The sequence below is a fragment of the Stegostoma tigrinum genome, chromosome 7 (genome assembly GCF_030684315.1).
Source record: "Stegostoma tigrinum isolate sSteTig4 chromosome 7, sSteTig4.hap1, whole genome shotgun sequence".
NCBI classification, from domain to species: domain Eukaryota; kingdom Metazoa; phylum Chordata; class Chondrichthyes; order Orectolobiformes; family Stegostomatidae; genus Stegostoma; species Stegostoma tigrinum.
Genome location: NC_081360.1, coordinates 97,254,794 through 97,276,543, shown reverse-complemented (window position 1 = coordinate 97,276,543; position 21,750 = coordinate 97,254,794). Strand labels below are relative to the sequence as shown.

At 44.5% G+C, this 21,750-nt stretch overlaps 1 protein-coding gene across 6 annotated transcripts in view; it reads right to left on the bottom strand.

Moving 5' to 3' along the window:
• The window catches only part of sec22a (SEC22 homolog A, vesicle trafficking protein), a 77,697-nt gene that overhangs the window by 13,290 nt on the left and 42,657 nt on the right, over positions 1-21,750 (bottom strand). For all 6 annotated transcript variants that reach the window (XM_059647533.1, XM_059647535.1, XM_059647536.1 and 3 more), the window contains one exon: positions 9,975-10,093. In XM_059647533.1, coding sequence (XP_059503516.1) covers positions 9,975-10,093 — 119 coding nt within the window. The remainder of the gene's footprint in view (positions 1-9,974; positions 10,094-21,750) is intronic.

Sequence of the window (21,750 nt, the reverse complement as noted above, 5' to 3'; positions counted from 1 at the left end):
GCAGAATACATCCCAGAAACATGAATTATGCAGCTAGCAAGACTCAGTAGCTTTCTTTCTAATGAACCACAAGTCCTATTCTCTCTCCAGCCAACTGTACCAATGCTGATTCTCTGCAACTAAGCTGACCACACTCCCTAGCCCTTCTCTTGCAATTTTTCCATTCATATAATTATTCAATTTCCTTTTGAAAGCCACAGTTGAATCTGTCTCCGACTCAAGCAGTATATTCCGGATTTCCATGCTATGTAATAAAGTTATCCTTACATTGCCTTTGCTGCTTCTGCCTTTCATCTGTCCCGCAGTCCTTGATCCTGCTGGAAATGGAACGATTTTTCTCTAATTACACTCATGATTTTGGCCATCTCTAACAAATATCGTCTCTCATACTCTATTCTAAAGAAGCCCAGAATCAACCTAGCTGTGTAACTGAAATCTCCTGTACTTGGAACAATCTTCATATATCTTTCCAGTTCCCCCTGCAATAACTTCCAATCCTTCCTAACAGTGTGGTGCTCAGAACTGGGCATGATAATCCTATTGAGGCTAAAACATCATCTTCAGGTAATACACTAGAAATGACGTGAGATGTTTTAGAGAGAATGCAGAAAAGATTTACAAGAATGCCAGCAGAGATGAAGGACTTCAGTTACATAGATAGAGAAGTCTGGGTTGTTGTCTGTGGAGAAAAGAAAGTGGAGATGTTTTGACAAAAATCATGTGGGGTATAGACAAAGTAGAGAGTGATAAATTGCTCTCATTGGCATAAGGGTCAAGAGCCAAAAGGCTTTGATTTAAGGCAGTTGGCAAACGAATCATGAGCAGCATGAGGGAAATTGCTTTTATGTAGCAAGGACTTGTGATCTGTAATCGTCTGCCTGGAGTCTGATGGGCACAGATACAATTGGAATTTTCAAAAGAGGATTGGATAAGCACCTGGAAGGGAAAAATAAACTGCAGAAGTACAGCAGAAGGGCAGCGAAGAGGGATTAGTTAAATTGCTCTTAGAGAAATGTCAAGGACACACGGGGCTTTATGGTGTTCTTCAGTATGAACTATACTATGTTCTCCCCTTGGGGGGAGTAACGGCCTAGTAGTATTAATCTAGAGACTCAGGTAATGATCTGGGGATCTGGGTTATACTACCCCCAGGGCATATGGCGGGACTTGAATTCAATAAAAAGAAATGTGGAATTTAAGAATCTAAAATGATCACAAATCCACTGTTGGAAAAGCCCATCTCACTCACTAATGTCCTTTAGGGAGGGAAACTGCCATCCTTAATTGGTCTGGCATACATGTGACTCCAGACCCACAGCAATGTGGTTGACTCTTAACTTCTCTCTGGGCAATGAGGGATAAATGCTGATCTAGTCAGTGATGCCCTCATCCTATGAGTGAATTAAAACAAAAGTACTGCAACATTCCTGTATTATTCCCATTGTATGTGAGATTGAAAAATAAATCACTGTGGTTGGCAGTTTCTAATCTGGAGCACCTGAGCAAACCAGTCAGTTGTCTCTGCCTTCTCAGGACAACTGGAGATGGACAGTAAATGTCAGCATGTCTCTTCACTGGTTTTCAATGAACTAAGTATCATTGTCTTCCATCCAACATTGAGTGAGAGCAGCCTCAACTTTAACAATTTTGAAAATGTTGCCTCCCTTCTATTTCTGGAATTTGAGATAATAAGGCGATTGATAATCTGTTAAATAGTGAGATCAATTGGTTGCATAGGTTTTTCCACCAACAACTTCTTCCAATTGATCTAAACATCAATCGAGTTCAGAGGGTCACTGAATGCAAAACTTTAACTCTGATTTCTCTCCACTGATGCTGCCTGACTTGCACAGCTTTTTCAGCAATTTCTGTTTTTCTTCCAATTAATTGCTGTTTTATATACTGGATACTGCATCCCCTTATTCTTTGATGAAATACAACCATTTTCTCAGCTATAATCACTCCTCCAAATCCAGACTAAAAGCCTTGTTGCTTTCTAATAGAACAATCATTCTAAATAAATGACATTTGCAAGACTCAGTACTGCATGTTCTTACTAAGTGAATCTATTCAACAACTACTAATCCCCTTTAGGCCTACTGTGCAAAGGTTGCATTTAAAATGTCAATACATTTGTTTATATTGAATTTAATTCAGCCATTAAGTAACATTTCAGCTGCATGCTCAATCTTTTACTTTGCATTAAAGCAAACACATTAATGGGGAACGAATGATTGCAAGGAAAACATGGTGAACATCCAAAAAAAGGAAGAAAGTTCTCAGCAAAAGGTCATTCGGTGGAGCTTTAATTGGACCAGCACATTCAAACAAACACAGTCTCCCCTCCACAATGAGTAGGCTAGCTGGCAGTGCAAAATCAGGTGGCATCACAGAGTGCTATTCCCGCTGCCTACCTGTCGCCTGTGGTGTATCACTGCTCAGCAACCTGCACTCAGCCCTTGGATCAATACACTCAGAAGGTGGTGGATCATTGGAATTCTCTGCTCAAGACAGCAATGGTGGCTCAGCCACTGAATATACTCAAGACAGAGACTTTTAGATTTCTACATGGTAAGAATCTCAAGGGATAATGCAGGACAATGGTGTTGAACTAGAAGATCAGCCATGATCTCACTGACTGGCAGAACAGGCTTAAAAGGGCTGAATGGCACCATCCTGCTTCATTTTTGTACATCTGTTCATGGGATCACACAAAGCAAGGGTGGAAAATTTTATTCACTAAAGGACATTAGTGAAACAGGTATGTTTTATTTTAAATGACAATTGGCCATGGCTATACACTCTGGGAGTCCTCAAAATTGACTTGGGTTCCCATGAAATCTTACAGCATGTGTGGAAGGAACTGCCAGAGGAAATGGTAGATGCAGGTACATTTACTACATTTAGAAGACATTTGGACAGGTACATGAATAGCAAGGTTTAGAGGGATCTACAATGGATCTGTGGTCATCATTAGATTCCAGATATTTATTGGGTTCAATTTCCACCATCTGTGGTGGGATTCAAACTCAGGTGCCCAGAACATTATCTGGGTCTCTGGATTAACAGTCCAGTGATAACACCACTAGGCCATCACCTGCCCCCTCCATGTTAAACACCACTTTCAGGAAGTACTAGGGTGGCAAGTGCACACAATGTACGCTGGTTGTGGGATTTCAGTGTCTACCACCTAGAATAACTTGGCAGCAACACTACTGACCAAGCCAGTCAAGTGCTAAAGAATATAGCAGCTTGACTGGGTCTGCAGCAGGTGGAGAGGGAACAAGATGGAAAAACATACTTCACCTCATAGTCACTGATTTGCTTGCTGCAGCTGCATCTGTCCAAGACAGTATTAGCAAGAGTGACGATGACACAGTCTTTCACATTGAGTATACCGTCCATCTTATTGTGTGGCACTAAATGGGTCAGACTTCGAATAAAACTAGGAACTCACTGGCTGAGCCCATGAGATATCGTAGGCTGTCAGCAGCATCAGAATTATAGTCTGCCTCTAACTGCAACCTCATGGTACAGCTAATTCCACATTCTATTACCAAAACAGGTAATTGATCTTGGTTCAAAGAAGAGTGCAAAGGGCACAGAACTAGCAGTGCCAGGCATACCTAAAAATGTGGTGTCAGCCCGGTGAAGTCATAATATAGGGCTTATTGCATGCCAAACATCACAAGCAGCATGCAAAAGTCATGGCTAAATGATTCCACAAATAACTGATCAGATTTAAGCTCTGCAGTCCTGCCACATCCAGTCATGAGTGGTGGTGGACAACAGAACAACTCAAAGGAGGACAGTGGTCGACAAATACATGTATCCTTAAATGATGGGGGAGACCAGCTTATCAGCATAAAAAACAATTCTGAAGCACTTGCAACAATCCTCAGAAGTGCCAAATGGATGATCCATCTTGGGCTCTTCCAAAGGACCCCAACATCAGGAAGTACTAGGGTGGCTAACCAATGTGATTCACTTCACATAATCTCATGAAATGGTCAAAAGCACTGGATACTACAAGAGCCCTGAAAATATTCAGACAATAGTATCAAAGACTTGTGCTCCAGAATTTGCTGTGCAACGTTATTTCAGTATAGCTGCAACACTAGCATCTACCTGATAATACGGAAAAATGTCCAGGAGTATATAATGTTCACAAAAAGCTGGCCAATTAGCATCCCATCAGTCTACTGTCACTCATCAACAAAATGACGGAGAGGGTCATCAATCGTAGCACTTGCTTCACAATAATCTGCTCATTGATGCTCAGTTGGGGTTCTTTAAGGGCCAAAAAACTCCTGACTTCACAACTTTGGTTCAAACTTGTTCCAAAAGAAATGAACTCTAAAATGACTGTTCTTGACTTCAAGGTTGCATTTGACTGCATGTGACATCGAGGAACCTTACCAAAACTAGAGTAAATGGGAATCAGGAGAAAAATTCTTCACTGGTTGAAGGCATACCTAACACAAAGGAAGATAGCTGAAGTGTAACTGGTGAGCTTAGATATGACATGAAAATTGGTGGTGTTGTTGATAGAGAGGAAGATGGTCTCGATTTACAGTCTGATATTGATTAGCTGGTAAACTGGGCAGAGCAATGGCACAGGAATCTAATCCTGATAAGTGCGAGGTGATATACTTTGGGCAGTCTAATAAGGGAAGGGTATACACAATGAATGAGGGGACTGAGGAAAAAAAGAACCTTGGTGCGCAAGTCCACAGATCCCCAAAGGCGTCAGTACAGCACACAGGATGGTGAAGGCAGCATATGGGATGCTGTGTTAGTCAGGGCACAGAATATAAGAATGATGAAGTCTTGTTACAATTTTATAAAACATCGGTTAGGCCACAGTGTGGTGACCAGAAGTGCAAAGAGTTTTCTATCAGAAGGAAATGACTACACAGGCAAGGGTGCAAAGATGATTCCCATGATATTGCCTGGGATGAAATGTCTCAAGGGAAGGCCAAGTGGTAATATCGCTGGACTGTTGTTCCAGAGACCCAGTAATCTTCTGGGGATCTAGGTTCAAATCTCATCATGGTAGATAGTTGGATTTGAATTTTTAAAAAAATTTGGAATTAAGAGTCAAATGATGACGGTGAATCCATTGTTGATTGTCAGAAAAGCCCAACTGCTTCACTAATATCTTTTAGGAAGGAAATCTACCATCTTTACCAGGTTTGGTCCACATGTGACTCTAGACCCACATTGATGTGGGTGACTTTTAACTGCCCTTTGGGCAATTAGGGATGGGCAATAAATGCTGGTCCAACCAGCGATTCCATGAAATGAATAAAAAATGAGGAGACACTGGATGGTCTGGGCTTCTTTACCTTTGGAGAGATGTGTGTAAGAGCAGTTGGCACAAGTTTAAGGTGAGGGCTAATTGTTTTAAAGGAGATCTGAGGAACACCCTTCTCTCCCACCCAGAGAGTGTGCTACAAATATGGAGTGGACAACAGGTCAAGGAGGTGGGATGAGGTTAGTAGGTAGGAAATGGAGGTGCAGCTTGGGGTAGGAGGAAGGGATGGGTGAGAGGAAGAACAGGTTAGGGAGGCAGAAACAGGTAAATATAGGTAAATGAGAAGTATAGTTTGGTGCTTGTTGGTCAGCATGGACATGGTGGGCAGAAGGGACTGTTTCTATGCTGTATGACTATCGTTTTTGGAATTTTAGTCATCTCAGCTCCAGAAATTCTTCAGGGTAGGATCCAAGACCCATCTTCAGCTGCTTCATCAGTGACCATGTTTCAATTCTGAAGTCAGAAGTGGGCATGTTTGCTGATGACTGCTAAAGATTCAGCAGAATTCATGCCCCACCAGACAATAATGTCAAAATACAGCAAGACCCGGACAATATCTAGATTTTGGCTGATAAACAGCAAGCAACAGTCACAGTATATAACTGCCAGGCAAACAGCACCTCCAACAAGAAAATCCAACCATCATCCATTCAACAGCATTAGCATCGCTAAATTCCCTACTATTGAAATCCTGGAAGTTACCATCGATCAGAAACTGAATGAGGCTAGCTTTGTAAATAGATAATAAAGCGTGAAGCTGGGTGAACACAGTAGGCTAAGCAGCATCACAGGAGCACAAAAGCTGACGGTTCGGGCCTAGACCCTTCAGAGAGGGGGATGGGGTGAGGGTTCTGGAATAAATAGGGAGAGAGGGGGAGGCGGACCGAAGATGGAGAGAAAAGATGATAGGTGGAGAGTATAGGTGGGGAGGTAGGGAGGGGATAGGTCAGTCCGGGGAAGATGGACAGGTCAAGGAGGTGGGATGAGGTTAGTAGGTAGGAAATGGAGGTGCAGCTTGGGGTGGGAGGAAGGGATGGGTGAGAGGAAGAACAGGTTAGGGAGGCAGAAACAGGCTGGGCTGGTTTTGGCATGCAGTGGGGGGGAGGGGAAGAGCTGGGTTGGTTTTGGGATGTGGTGGGGGAAGGGGAGATTTTGAAGCTTGTGAAGTCCACATTGATACCATTGGGCTGCAGGGTTCCCAAGCGGTATATGAGTTGCTGTTCCTGCAACCTTCGGGTGGCATCATTGTGACACTGCAGGATGCCCATGATAGACATATCATCTAAAGAATGGGAGGGGGAGTTGAAATGGTTAGCGACTGGGAGGTGCAGTTGGTTGTTGCGAACCGAGCTGAGGTGTTCTGCAAAGCGGTCCCCAAGCCTCCGCTTGGTTTCCCCAATGTAGAGGTGGCCACACCGGGTACAATGGATACAGTATACCACATTGGCAGATGTGCAGGTGAATCTCTGCTTAATATGGAAAGTCATCTTGGGGCCTGGGATAGGGGTGAGGGAGGTGGCGTGGGGGCAAGTGTAGCATTTCCTGCGGTTGCAGGGGAAGGTGCCGGGTGTGGTGGGGTTAGAGGGCAGTGTGGACCGAACAAGGGAATCACTCTCTCCAGAAAGCAGACAAGGGTGGGGATGGAAAAATGTCTTGGGCGGTGGGGTCGGAAATGTAGATGGCGGAAGTGTCGGAGGATGACGCGTTGTATCCGGGAGGTTGGTGGGGTGGTGTGAGAGAATGAGGGGGATCCTCTTTGGGCGGTTGTGGCGGGGACGGGGCGTGAGGGATGTGTTGCGGGAAATGCGGGAGACGCGGTCAAGGGTGTTCTCGACCACTGTGGGGGGCAAGTTGCGGTCCTTGAAGAACTTGGACATCTGGGATGTGTTGGAGTGGAATGCCTCATCGTGGGAGCAGATGCGGCGGAGGAATTGGGAGTAGGGGATGGAATTTTTGCAGGAGGGTGGGTGGGAGGAGGTGTAGTGTTCATCCAGCTTCACACTTATTATCTTGGATTCTCCAGGATCTGCAGTTCCCAGTATCACTGATAGCTTTGTAAATACAAAGGTTACACGAGCAGATCACAGTTTAAGAATCTTGTGGGTGCAACTCATTTCCTGACTCACCAAGTCTTGTCCACCATCTATAAAACACAAGTCAATAGTGTGATGTATATAGATACTCGTGGAGCAGTCACCACCAAGGTCACCACTTGGATGAGCACAGGTCCAACTACATTCAAGAAGGTTGACAACATCCAGGACAATGCAACCCACTTGACTGGCACTGCATCCACAAACGTTCACTGCCTCCACCACTGATGAGTAGCAGACTAGTAGCAGCTGTGTGCATAAGATTCACCACAGCTCCTTACACGGCACCTCCAAAACCCCCAACTACTACCACCTAGAAGGACAAGGGCAATAGATACGTGGAAACACCATGTGAAAGCTCCACCGCAAGCCAGACTCAATTGTAAATTGGAAATGCATCATTGTTCCTTCTGTGATGCTGGTTTAACATCCTGGAAATCCCTCCCTAACAGCATCATGGTAGAACCTACAGCAAATGGTTCAAGTGGTACATTGGTTCAAGAAGACAGCTCACCATCACCGTCTAAAGCGCAAATAAGGATGGGCAATGATAACCACATGTCACAAATGAATTAAAAGGCAAATATAATGTAGTCAAATAATTACCACTTAAGGGCTTTCTGTTGCTGTTGTTTTATTGTCCTCCTACTTCCCACCCCCTCAAATGATACTCTTATCCACCCTTTGGCTGGGCCTGCCACGATAATGATAGAAAAATCCCCTCACTTACCTGGGTACTTAGCTCCAGCAACGGCACTCTGTCCCTGTGACATGGCTAGGACAAGAAACCCACTGACTATTTAATTGGTCAGCATTTCTGAGATGCCAGACTCGCTCACAAATGTGGGTGGACATCTCGCAGCCTAACGGCTATAAAGTAAGCTCGAGACTTAGAAGCAATGTGGAAGTGCCCTCTGCGTAGAATACCACGCACTAAAACTATGGAATTCGCTTAAGGTAAAATTAATGTAAAGTCACCTGGTCCGAGAGGACCACAGGGCTCGTCTCTCATTAGAAAAAGACAAAGACATCCGTTCAACTGAGCTATAGACCCTCTTTAATAGAGTTTAACACAGTAAACTATATACCACGACAACTGATCATCTAGTACTGTCACTTGGGGATGTTAACATGATTTGATCAAAAGTGCTTACCAATACAAAAATCAAAAAAACAGAAAGCTGTCAAATGGCCATATTTATTGTTAGGTCTATACGTACGATACTACAGCATAGTCCAATAGCAGCAATTTGCCTTGAGGTGTTTTTGATAAACTAGTTCATGTTGCAATTTAACTTGCCTGTTCCAAGCCACATTAACATTTGCACTTTTTATAGTGCGCTATTGCAAAGTACCCAAAGAGTGCGTGTGTGAGAGTGTCTGTGTGCGTGTGCATGTGCTTATGTACGTATGTATCGGATTTACTCTCATTTGCTTAAAGTTATTGGCTTGTCTTTGCTTAATAATAAAAGTTGCTGAATCTCATTATGCTTTAGAGTTTGATCTGTCAGGGGACAATAAAGATAACATTTCAGCAAACCTCAGAACTGCAATGACAGGATGATTAAGATTCGCACTGCATTGGGAAACAGCCGAGGCAATTTTGAGATCAGAACAATGGAAGAAAAGCCTAAAACTTGGAATTTGATATGAAGAAAGCACATCTTTTCTTGGGTCTTGTTTACAATAACACTTGTCATGCAACAATACAACCTGTCATGGCATGATTCATGATCATTTGACAGTTTTCGTGAGAAACAGACTATGGCGATCTCACGCCTTTAACAATTTAATACATTCAGGATTGGAAAGGAACAACGGAAAGCTCACACCTCCACCCAGAAAAGGAGACCACAGTAGTCAGCTTCATTTCTCTGTATGTCTACTGCTTAAAGGAAGTCTGTCAGTCTGCGTTTGAGTCTCATACAAATAAACAAAGGTTGCTAAAAACCATAATCCGGTATTAGGAATCTTGCAAACTTTCTCTATTTCTGGCACAGGCCCTTCTTTCAAACCAAGCTGTGATGACTACTGAATAAACATTGAAGTAAATTCATTAAAATTTAACCTTTCTAAAGTGCACACACGTGCAGTTATTACAGTACTATCAATTGTCTGCCTGTGCTTCACAAGGTTATCGTCATGAAATTTAAGAGAACTTTTCTCATGATATCACTTTACAGTCTTCATTATTATTCCCTTCTGTGTTCACAGACATGAACCTGGAAGGTGGACACAAAACGTTGCAAAAGTCACAATAAATGCCTATTAACTTGACAGCAATTCAACTGGATCTCAGATGTTCCCTCACTTCATCTCAGTTGACCATTGCTTATCACCTCTCAACTGGGACTGCAAACTCTTGTACAGTGAGGAAAGGTGGAGGAGAAAATTGCAATAAGCTGGTGATGTGGTATGCTGCTTACACCAGTCCTTCTCTATTCATCTTGAATGCAAAATTCCAAAAGATCTTATGCAATCAAGCTTAAATCCCATGAAGAAAAGAAACATTTCAATTTTGAGGAACTGTATTTGCAGAAATATTCACAAATTGCACTACTCACCTGAAACACATTTTCCATTGCATGAAACCCGCGGATTAGATTTAAAGCTGCACACAGTAAACATAGAAAACAAGATATGATTCCTGGTAGAGTTACTGGTTCCAGCCTCTGATTTGGAGCTGTGGGAATACAAATGAAAAAGGTGGCATGAAGCCAGCTGCATATTTCAATTGCTAACACAGCTCACATGCTCCCAACAGAACAAACCATACTGATGGCTTGCCAGATAATCAGATGTAAAACTGAGCGCAAGAGACTAGCTATGATTCTCAACTGGTGCCAAGTTTGCTCATGTCAATCAAGGCAAATTACACTACAAAAAACTGGCCTCAATAATCCCAATCTTGAGAATGCGTCCAGGACTCCTGCTCCTACGGTCTACCGACATAAGATGTTAGACATGTTTACACTTGGCCTGTGAGGCTTCTGTGAGCCATAAGCAGGTCAGCACTTACCTTCTAAGAAGGGTGTTTATTTGGGCAAGGCATTCAAAAGCTAGGAACTGTAATCTAGCTAGATTAACAGCAACATCAGATTAAAATAAAACTGTTTTAATTTAAAAAAAACAAGTGATTTACCATCTGTAGTCTGTTTAGTGTCAGTGGCTGGGTACAGAAAAACTAAAGATTGGTGAAGATACATTGAAAAGCTGTTTCCACCTCCAGAAAGGCTGGTAATCAGAAAACACAGATACGAAACAATTGACAAAGAGGTTTGGAGGGTGGAGGAGAACAGATGAGAATCTTTTTTAATGATGACCTGGAAAGCACTGAAAGCGATGGTGTAAGCAGTTTTGTTACATTTGAAAAAGGAATTGGGTGCATATTAGCTTGGAAATAAGTAAAAGACAATGGAGAAACAAAGCAAGCGAGCATGTTGAATTGGATCACACTTTTGAAGACAAACCATGCCCTCATTCAAGAGCTGCTGCATGCAAATGAAACCACAAACACACAATACTTGGGAAATACCTGCAGTGGCAAACAGACAAATGCTTACACCTGTAAAGAATCTTGATTGACCAGAATCAAGAAGCTAAATGTCCAGGATTTTGCTATTACACTGTCTAATCATTTCCAGGTGCTTCATCAATGACCTCATTTCCACTATACAGTAAGAAACGGAAACATTCCCTGATGATAGCATAACAGTCATTATCATTTGTGATACTACCTCAGAATATTGAAACAGTCTATGCCTGTACACAACTCTATTGCTTTTTGTCATTTTTATATAAATGATTTGGATATGAACATAGGTGGTTTGGTTAGTAACTTTGCAGATGACACCAAAATTGGAGGTGTACCTTACAGAGGTTTATACAGTCATGGCGGGTGGGGAACATGGATGGTGTAAACGGTCAAGGTGTTTTCCCCAGGGTAGGGTAGTCCAAAAGTACAGGACATAGCTTTAAGATGAAAGGGGAAAAGTTTAAAGTGGACCTAAGACTCAATTCTTTCAAGCAGAGAGCTGCCAGAAGTAGTGGTGTAGGCTGGTACGATTACAATATTTAAAAGGCATCTGGGTGGGTATATGAATACAAGGGTTTAGAGGGATATGGGCCAAATGCTGGCAAATGAGACTAGATTTATTTAGGATATCTGGCCATGCAAGTGCTAGGGAATGACCTCTCCACCAGAAGAGAATCTAACCAAAAGCCCTAGCCATGTAATGGCATTACCATTGCTGACTCACCCACCATCAACATCTTGGGGGCTACCATTGACCAGAAAGTGACTCACGATATAAATATGGTAGCTACAAAGCAGGATAACACAGGCTACAAGACATGCACTGTTATAACTTGTCAAGGTGTCTCTGACAACACCTAAGCCCACTGCCTGTACCTCCTGGAAGGAGAAGGAAAGCAAGTACTTGGAAACACCATCTACAGCAAGTTGCCCTTCAAGCCATGAATCATCCTGATTTGGAACTATATCCATGATCCTTCACCGTCTCTGGACAAAATCCTGGAACTCCATTCTTATCAATACTGTGAGTGTACTGACACATTCAGGTCTGCAGCAGTTCAAGGAGGTGGTCCTCACAAGCACTTCTCCAGGACAATTAAGGATTGGCAACAAAAACTGGCCTCGCCTTGATGCCCATATCTCATGAATGAAGAGGAAAAAAAGCAGCACTGATGTGACAATGGAGGCATTTATTGCTTCATACACTGAGGCTCCAAAATCACCAGTAATTTGCCATTTGCTGCAGCTATCACATCCAGACTAAGTGTCAAACAACAGTGACCTGATTAAGAACACCAAACTATAAAGTCTGGACAAAACTGAAAAGCAGTTTGAATGTGGCGAACAGACAACATGGTTCTGTGACATATACAACGTACCCAGAAGCATTTAGGCCAATATGTACTGCAGATAGATTTGCATCAACAAACTATAAAATAAATTGGTCATTAAATTTTTCAGCACAGAAAATACAGTGTCTTTTTCCACATTCATGCTCTCTCGCATAGACTTTTCAATATGCCAATCATTCATGCAACTTATCCTCTTTCAAAAAAAGTGAACTCTGCTTCAATAACTGTGGCAGAATTTCATACAACAAACATCTCTGATTCTTCTGGTTATCTCAAAGGTGTGCTCTCGTCACAAGTGGAAACAATCCATAATCTTAAAGCTTTCTTTCAGGATATTGCTTCACTTGCTAGGCTATAATTTAAAAAAGCTTCAATTTTTGCAGTCTCATTATAGCTGTAATTGCTACAGCTCCATCCTTGATACGTCTTTCATTGGTCACCTGTTTGTTGTGGATCACACTAGATCCCCTCAAAATAATTTCAGAAAATAGCCTAGACCCTCACTTTTTCTTGTTTTAAAGGTGAAGTGCTGTGTTCCAGATGCAATGTGACTGATCAAAATACTTGATGCTAAGCAAAACATGATTTATTTAAATACTACAGTTAAAATATAAACAAAACAAAGAGGAATTCAGAATAACTTAACTATCAGAAAATTGAACTGAATAACAGATACCGTACCTATTATGAATTCATTGTTCCAATATACTAACAATGCGTAAACACACCCCTTGGCAAAAAGGCAAACTCAGGCACAGATTCTCACATACAGTTCTTGATTTGAGGATGGAAAAGAAACATCACGAGAAGATTGAGAGAACAGCAGCCAGGACACATTCACTGAAGCTTCCAACTCTTTTGAGACGCCAATAGTCTCTGATTAAAACTAAATCTAAGAACTAAAATAAACTACAAAGCCTGGTCTGAGAGAGCTGGCCACACACAGGCTGCCTGCATTGCTCCAACATTTTAAATAACCCAAGGCCTCACAATTTGTTTACTTTCTTAGAGATAGCTCTGCAACTCTGCCTTACAACCTCTCTTCACAAATAAAAACAGGAACAAAATAACCTCTTAAGATAACAGAGATAATGGGAACTGCAGATGCTGGAGAATCCAAGATAATAAAATGTGAGGCTGGATGAACACAGCAGGCCAAGCAGCATCTCAGGAGCACAAAAGCTGACGTTTCGGGCCTAGACCCTTCATCAGAGACGGGGATGGGGTGAGGGTTCTGGAATAAATAGGGAGAGAGGGGGAGGCGGACCGAAGATGGAGAGAAAATAAGATAGGTGGAGAGAGTATAGGTGGGGAGGTAGGGAGGGGATAGGTCAGTCCAGGGAAGACGGACAGGTCAAGGAGGTGGGATGAGGTTAGTAGGTAGGAGATGGGGGGTGCGGCTTGGGGTGGGAGGAAAGGATGGGTGGGAGGAAGAACAGGTTAGGGAGGCAGAGACAGGTTGGACTGGTTTTGGGATGCAGTGGGTGGAGGGGAAGAGCTGGGCTGGTTGTGTGGTGCAGTGGGGGGAGGGGACGAACTAGGCTGGTTTAGGGATGCAGTAGGGGAAGGGGAGATTTTGAAGCTCGAGAAGTCCACATTGATACCATTAGGCTGCAGGGTTCCCAAGCGGAATATGAGTTGCTGTTCCTGCAACCTTCGGGTGGCATCGTTGTGGCACTGCAGGAGGCCCATGATGGACATGTCATCTAGAGAATGGGAGGGGGAGTGGAAATGGTTTGCGACTGGGAGGTGCAGTTGTTTGTTGCGAACTGAGCGGAGGTGTTCTGCAAAGTGGTCCCCAAGCCTCCGCTTGGTTTCCCCAGTGTAGAGGAAGCCACACCGGGTACAGTGGATGCAGTATACCACGTTGGCAGATGTGCAGGTGAACCTCTGCTAAATGTGGAATGTCATCTTGGGGCCTGGGATAGGGGTGAGGGAGGAGGTGTGGGAGCAAGTGTAGCATTTCCTGCGGTTGCAGGGGAAGGTGCCGGGTGTGGTGGGGTTGGAGGGCAGTGTGGAGTGAACAAGGAAGTCACGGAGAGAGTGGTCTCTCCGGAAAGCAGACAGGGGTGGGGATGGAAAAATGTCTTGGGTGGTGGGGTCGGATTGTAGATGGCGGAAGTGTCGGAGGATGATGCGTTGTATCCGGAGGTTGGTAGGGTGGTGTGTGAGAACGAGGGGGGTCCTCTTGGGGCGGTTGTGGCGGGGGCAGGGTGTGCGGGATGTGTTGCAGGAAATGCGGGAGACGCGGTCAAGGGCGTTCTCGATCACTGTGGGGGGAAGTTGCGGTCCTTGAAGAACTTGGACATCTGGGATGTGCGGGAGTGGAATGTCTTATCGTGGGAGCAGATGCGGCGGAGGCGGAGGAATTGGGAATAGGGGATGGAATTTTTGCAGGAGGGTGGGTGGGAGGAGGTGTATTCTAGGTAGCTGTGGGAGTCGGTGGGCTTGAAATGGACATCAGTTACAAGCTGGTTGCCTGAGATAGAGACTGTGAGATCCAGGAAGGTGAGGGATGTGCTGGAGATGGCCCAGGTTCACCTGGGGGGACTCCCACAGCTACCTAGAATACACGCCCTCCCACCCACCCTCCTGCAAAAATTCCATCCCCTATTCCCAATTCCTCCACCTCCGCCGCATCTGCTCCCACGATAAGACATTCCACTCCCGCACATCCCAGAAGTCCAAATTCTTCAAGGACCGCAACTTTTCTCCCACAGTGATCGAGCATGCCCTTGACCGCGTCTCCCGCATTTCCTGCAACACATCCCGCACACCCTGCCCCCGCCACAACCGCCCCAAGAGGACCCCCCTCGTTCTCACACACCACCCTGCCAGCCTCCAGATACAACGCATCAACCTGCGATACTTCCGCCATCTACAATCCGACCCCACCATCCAAGACATTTTTCCATCCCCACCCCTGTCTGCTTTCCGGAGAGACCACTCTCTCTGTGACTCCCTTGTTCGCTCCACACTGCCCTCCAACCCCACCACACCCGGCACCTTCCCCTGCAACCGCAGGAAATGCTACACTTGCCCCCACACCTCCTCCCTCACCCCTATCCCAGGCCCCAAGATGACATTCCACATTAAGCAGAGGTTCACCTGCACATCTGCCAATGTGGTATACTGCATCCACTGTACCCAGTGTGGCTTCCTCTACATTGGGGAAACCAAGCGGAGGCTTGGGGACCGCTTTGCAGAACACCTCCGCTCAGTTCGCAACAAACAACTGCACCTCCCAGTCGCAAACAATTTCCACTCCCCCTCCCATTCTTTAGATGACATGTCCATCATAGGCCTCCTGCAGTGCCATAATGATGCCACCCGAAGGTTGCAGGAACAGCAACTCATATTCCGCTTGGGAACCCTGCAGCCTAATGGTATCAATGTGGACTTCGAGCTTCAAAATCTCCCGTTCCCCCACCGCATCCCAAAACCAGCCCAGTTCGTCCCCTCCCCCCACTGCACCACACAACCAGCCCAGCTCTTCCCCTCCACCCACTGCATCCCAAAACCAGTCCAACCTGTCTCTGCCTCCCTAACCTGTTCTTCCTCTCACCCATCCCTTCCTCCCACCTCAAGACACACCCCCATTTACCTACTAACCTCATCCCACCTCCTTGACCTGTCCGTCTTCCCTGGACTGACCTATCCCCTCCCTACCTCCCCACCTATACTCTCTCCACCTATCTTCTTTTCTCTCTATCTTCGGTCCACCTCCCCCTCTCTCCCTATTTATTCCAGTTCCCTCTCCCCATCCCCCTTTCTGATGAAGGGTCTAGGCCCGAAACGTCAGCTTTTGTGCTCCTGAGATGCTGCTGGGCCTGCTGTGTTCATCCAGCCTCACATTTTATTATCTTAAGATAACAGCATTGTTACATCTTTCATTTCCTTAATGGGTTACTCAATACCTTACACAATGTTTCAATAATGTTCAAAGTAACTGTTGTAAAAAAAATCAAGTCCGTGCATTTCAAGACAGAATATTAAAGATTCTGATCGCTTTTTAATCGCCAGGAGACTACTCAGTTAACTTTACAGTTCATGGTATATTTGCCTTCTCCAGTGTTACTCCTAAAAGTGTACTGTTCCACAACTTTTCTCTCCCATTACAGTCAGAGAGATGTACAGCTTTGGTCCAATTCATCCATGTTGACCAGACATCCTAAATTAACATTGTCCCATTTGCCAGCAATTGGCCCGTATCCCTCTAAACCTTTCCTATTATTATACCCATCCAGATACCTTTTAAAATGTTGTAATTGTACCATCCTCCACTGCTTCCTCTGGCAGGTCATTCCATACATGCACCTCCCTTTGCATGAAAAAGTTGTCCTTTAGGTCCCTTTTAAATCTTTCCCCTCTCACCTTAAACCTATGCCTTGTATTCTTGGACTCTGACCCTGCAGGAAACTCTTGAACATTCACCCTATCTATGCCCCTCATAATTTTACAAGCTTCTAGAATGTCACCCCCAGCCCCTGACACTCAAGGGAAAAGAGCCCCAGTCCGTTCACCCTCTCCCTATGGCTCAAACCCCTCCAACACTGGAAACATTCTTGTAAATCTTTTGTGAAATCTTCCAAGTTTCACTACATTGTTACTACAGCAGGCAGACAGACTTGAGCACAATATCCCAAAAGTGGCCTCCCCGATGTCCTGTACAGCTACAACATGACCTCCCAACTCCTACACTCAATGCACTGACCAATAAAGGCAAGCGTACCGTATGCTTCCTTTACTACCTTGCCTACCTGTGACTCCACTTTCATGGAACTGTGAACCTGCACTCCAAAGGTCTCTTTGTTTAGCAACATTCTCCAAGTCCTTACCTATAAGTCCGACCCTGATTTGGCCTACCAAAATGTCGCACCTTACATTTAGCTAGATTAAGCTTCATCTGTATTTGCCACTTAAATGCCCACTCTGCTAATCTGTCATTTCCTTCAATTTTTCAATCCTCATTGCAATTTGCCAACACATTCCCTTCCATCACAAATTTGGGGTCAAGCAGCAAATTCTAATAATGTTTGCTCAATTCCTGCAAATCAAACATAATTTACCAAAGCATTTACTTGTGAAACACCATTTATCACATACTTACAAATCAGAAACATTTCTTCAGCCCCATTGTTTTCTTCTCTCCACCCTTTCCCACCTAATTGGCAGCATTTTGTTGAACTCCATGTGTCATCGCCACCTCAATGTCATGCCACATTAAGTACTTTTTTCAAACTAGTGCTGAAGGAAGTTCACTAGACCCAAAATGTTAACTTTTATCTCTCCACAGATGGTGCCTGATCTGCTGAATATTTCCTCCAATTTCTGATTTATTTTTCTTGATTCCAGCATCCACAGTTTTTTTGGTTTTTTACTTTTTTCAAAATCCATTTGAACTATATCCATTGCATCTCTTTTATCTGTGCCCTCAGTTAACACTTTAAACAATTCTCTAAGATTGGCAAGGAAAACCTGTGACAGACACCTGTACCCAGAGGTAACAAACTCATGCTTATTCAAATTCATCACATGTTCATCCCATTATCGCCTCTATCAGCAAAAGTGCAGCTGACTGAGCTACACTTCCTTACTCTATCCTTTATTGAAGGTTTCTAAACTCCTTAAGATGAAATACTCCTTTCCTATTTCATGAAGATTCTGGGAAAATTATAATCAGATTCACATTTTCTCAGCAGTAAACCACCAAGTCCTGATCATTCTAGATACTGTAAATTAGATAAAACAAATCTCCCAGGATTAGCTGCATTTCTGACAGCGTCCAACTCCCAGCTCTTGATGACACTGCCCTCTGCAACCTCCAGATCCTTCTAAATTCCTCCTTTACTCAATAATTATCAGCTTTCCTTTAATGTAAAATAATATACCATTCTGGTTCACTAATGTCCTTCAGGGGAGGAAATCAGCTGCCCTCACCTAGTCTCGCCTATATGTGACTCCAGAGCCACAGCCATGTGGTTGACTCTGAACTACTGTCTAAAATGGCATACCAAGCCTCAGTTGTACCGATCGCTACAAAATCACAAAGAAATGCAGCTTTACAGATCACTTGGCATCGATCTAGGCACCAGAAAAGACAACAGCAGAATCAGATCTGTTGACCCTGCAAAGTCCTCCTCACTAACATCTGGGGTTTAGTGTCAAATTGGTAGAGCTGTCTCACAGACGAGCCAAGCAACAGCCTGACATAATCAGACACAGAATCATACCTCACAGATAACGTCCCACACACCACCATCACCGTCCCTGGATATGTCCTGCCCCACCGGTAGTACAGACCTAGCGGAGATGGTGGCACAGTGGTATACAGTGGGGAGGGTGTTGCTGTAAGAGTCCTCAACATTGACTCTGGACTTCAAGAAGTCTTATGGCTTCAGGTTAAACATGGGCAAGGAGACCTCCTGCTGATGATCACGTGCCATTCTTCCTCAGCTGATGAATCAGTACTCCTCCATGTTGAACAACACTTAGAGGAAGCACCGAGGATGGCAAGAGCACAAAATGTACTCTGGGTGGGGGATTTCAATGTCCATCACCAAAAGCGGTCCAGTACAAATACTACTTATTGAGCTGGTTGGGTTCTAAAAGACATTGCTGCTAGACTGGTGACGGAATCAACAAGAGGAAAAAACACACTTGACCACATCTTTACTAATCTGCCAGCTGCAGTTGCATCTGTCCATGACAGTATTGGTACGAGTGACCATCGCACAGTCCTTGTGGAGACAATGCCCCACCCTCGCATTGAGAAGGACCTCTATCGTGTTGTGTGGCACTATCACCGTACTAAATGCACAGATCTAGCAATTCAACATTGGGCACCTATCAACAGCAGCGAATTGTACTCCTGCACAAACTGTAACCTCATGGCCCAGCTTATCCCTCACTCAACCATTACTATCAAGCCAGGGGATCAACCCTGGTTCAATGGGGAGTTCAGGAGGGCATGCCAGGAGCAGCAGCAGGCATACCTGAAGATGAGGTATCAACCTGGTGAAGCCACAAAACAGGACTACTTGCACACCAAATAGCAAAAGCAGCAAGTAATAGACTGAGTTACGCAATCCCACAACCAACAGATCAGATTTAAGCTCTGCAGTGCTGTCACATCCAGTCGTGAATGGTCGTGTACGATTAAACAACTCACTAGAGGACGCAGCTCCACAAATATCCCCATCCTCAATGATGGAAAGAGCCCAGCACATCAGTGAAAAAGATAAGGCTGAAGCATTCGCAGCTATGTTCAGCCAAAAGTACAGAATGGATGATCCATCTCGGCCTCCTCCAGTGGTCCCCAGCATTACAGATACCAGTTTTCAGCCAATTCGATTCACTTCACGCAACAATCAAGAAATGGTCGGAGACACTAGATACTGCTAATGCAATGGGCCCTGACAACATGGCAACAGTACTGAAGACTTGTATTCCAGAACTTGCCACTCCCCTAGCCAAGCTGTTCCAGTACAGTTACCACACTGGTATCTACCCAACAATGTGGAAAATTGCCCAAGTATGTCCTTTACATAAAAAGGACAAATCCAACCTGGCCAATTACCACCCCATCAGTCTACTCTCAATCTTCAGCAGTGACAGAAGGTGTCAGCTACAGTGGTACCAAGCAGCACCTGCTCAGAAAAAACCTGCTCGGTGGCACTCAGTTTGGGTTATGCCAGGGCCTCCCAGCTCCTGATGTCATACAGCCTTGGTTCAAACATGGACAAAAGAGCTGAATTCCACAGGTGAGTTGACAGTGGCAGCCCTTGATATCAAGGTTGCATTTGAAGGGGTGTAGTATCAAGGAGCCCTAGCAAAACTTGAAATCAATGGGCTTCAGGGGACAAACTCGCCTGTGATTGGAGTCATACCTGAGCCATAGGAAGACGGCCATGGTTGCTGGAGGTCAATCATCTCAGCTTCAGGACATCTCTGCAGGAGCTCCTCAGGGTAGTGTCCTAGGCCCAATCATCTTCAGCTGTTTCCTCAAATGACCTTCCATCCAAAAGGTCAGAAGTGCAGACGTTCTTCAATGATTGGCACCATCCGTGAATCCTCAGATACTGAACCAGTTCAACTTCTGAACAATATCCAGGCTTGGGCTGACAAGCGGCAAGTGACATTCGTGCCACACAAATGCCATGCTATGACCATCACCAATAAGAGACCATCTAACCACTGTCCCTTGACATTCAATGGTGCTACCAATCACTGACTCTCTCACTATCGACATCCTGTGGCATTACCATTGACCAGAAACTCAATTGGACTCACCACATTAAGACAGTGGCTACCAGAGAAGGCCAGAAGCTAGGAATACTGCAGTGAGTAACTCACCTCCTGGCTCCTCAAAGCTTGTCTGCTATTTACAAGGCACACGTCAGGAGTGTGATGGAATTCTCCCCATTTTCCTGGATGAGTGCAGCCCCAACAATACTCAAATTGCTTGACACCACCCAGGCCGCTTGAGTGGCACTACATCCACAAGTATTCACTCCCTCCACCACCGACGCTCAGTAGCAGCAGTGTGTGCTATGTACAAGGTGCACTGCAGAAATTCACCAAAGATTCTCAGACAGCACCTTCCAAACCCACGACCACTTCCAACAAGAAGGACAAGGGCATCAGACATAAGGGAGCACCACCAACTCCAAGTTCTCTTCCAAGTCACTCAACATCCCGACTTGGAAATATATTGTCGTTCCTTCACTGTCGCTGGGTCAAAATCCTGGAATTCCCTCCGTAATAGCATTGTGGGTTAACACACAGCAGGAGGATTGCAGCGGTTCAAGAAGGCAGCTCATTGCCACCTTCTCAAAGGCAACTAGGGATGAGTAAGAAATACTAGCCAGCCACCAACATCCATATCCCACAAATGAACAGATTAAAAAACCCTACATGAAGGCACACATCTGGTGAATAATTCCTTGATCTATAGTCTTCAGTATTAAGAAGCTTAATCCTTCCTTCCGCTTTGGTTACGAACAGAGAACAGTACAGCACAATACAAGTTCTTTGGCCCACAATCTTGTGCCGACCTTTTATCCTGCTCGAAGATCAAATTACCCTGCATACCTTACATTTTACTATCGTCCATGTACCTATCCAGGCATTGCTTATATGTCCCGATTGAATCTGACTCCACTATCACCGCTGGCAGCGCATTCCATGCATCTACCACTCTGTGTAAAGAATCGACCTCTGACATCAGCAATATACCTTTCTCCAATCATCTTAAAACTATGCCCCCTTGTAATAGCAATTTCCGCCCTGGGAAAATGTCTCTGGCTATCCATTCTATCTACGCCTGTCATTTATTCCACTTTGTTTGCCGTTCCTCTTTCAGTGATGCTGTGTGTTCATAATGTGAACTTCAGTTACTCAGCTTACCCTTTTCTGCTCCAGTTCACTTTCCTCAGTTACCTAATGAGGCCC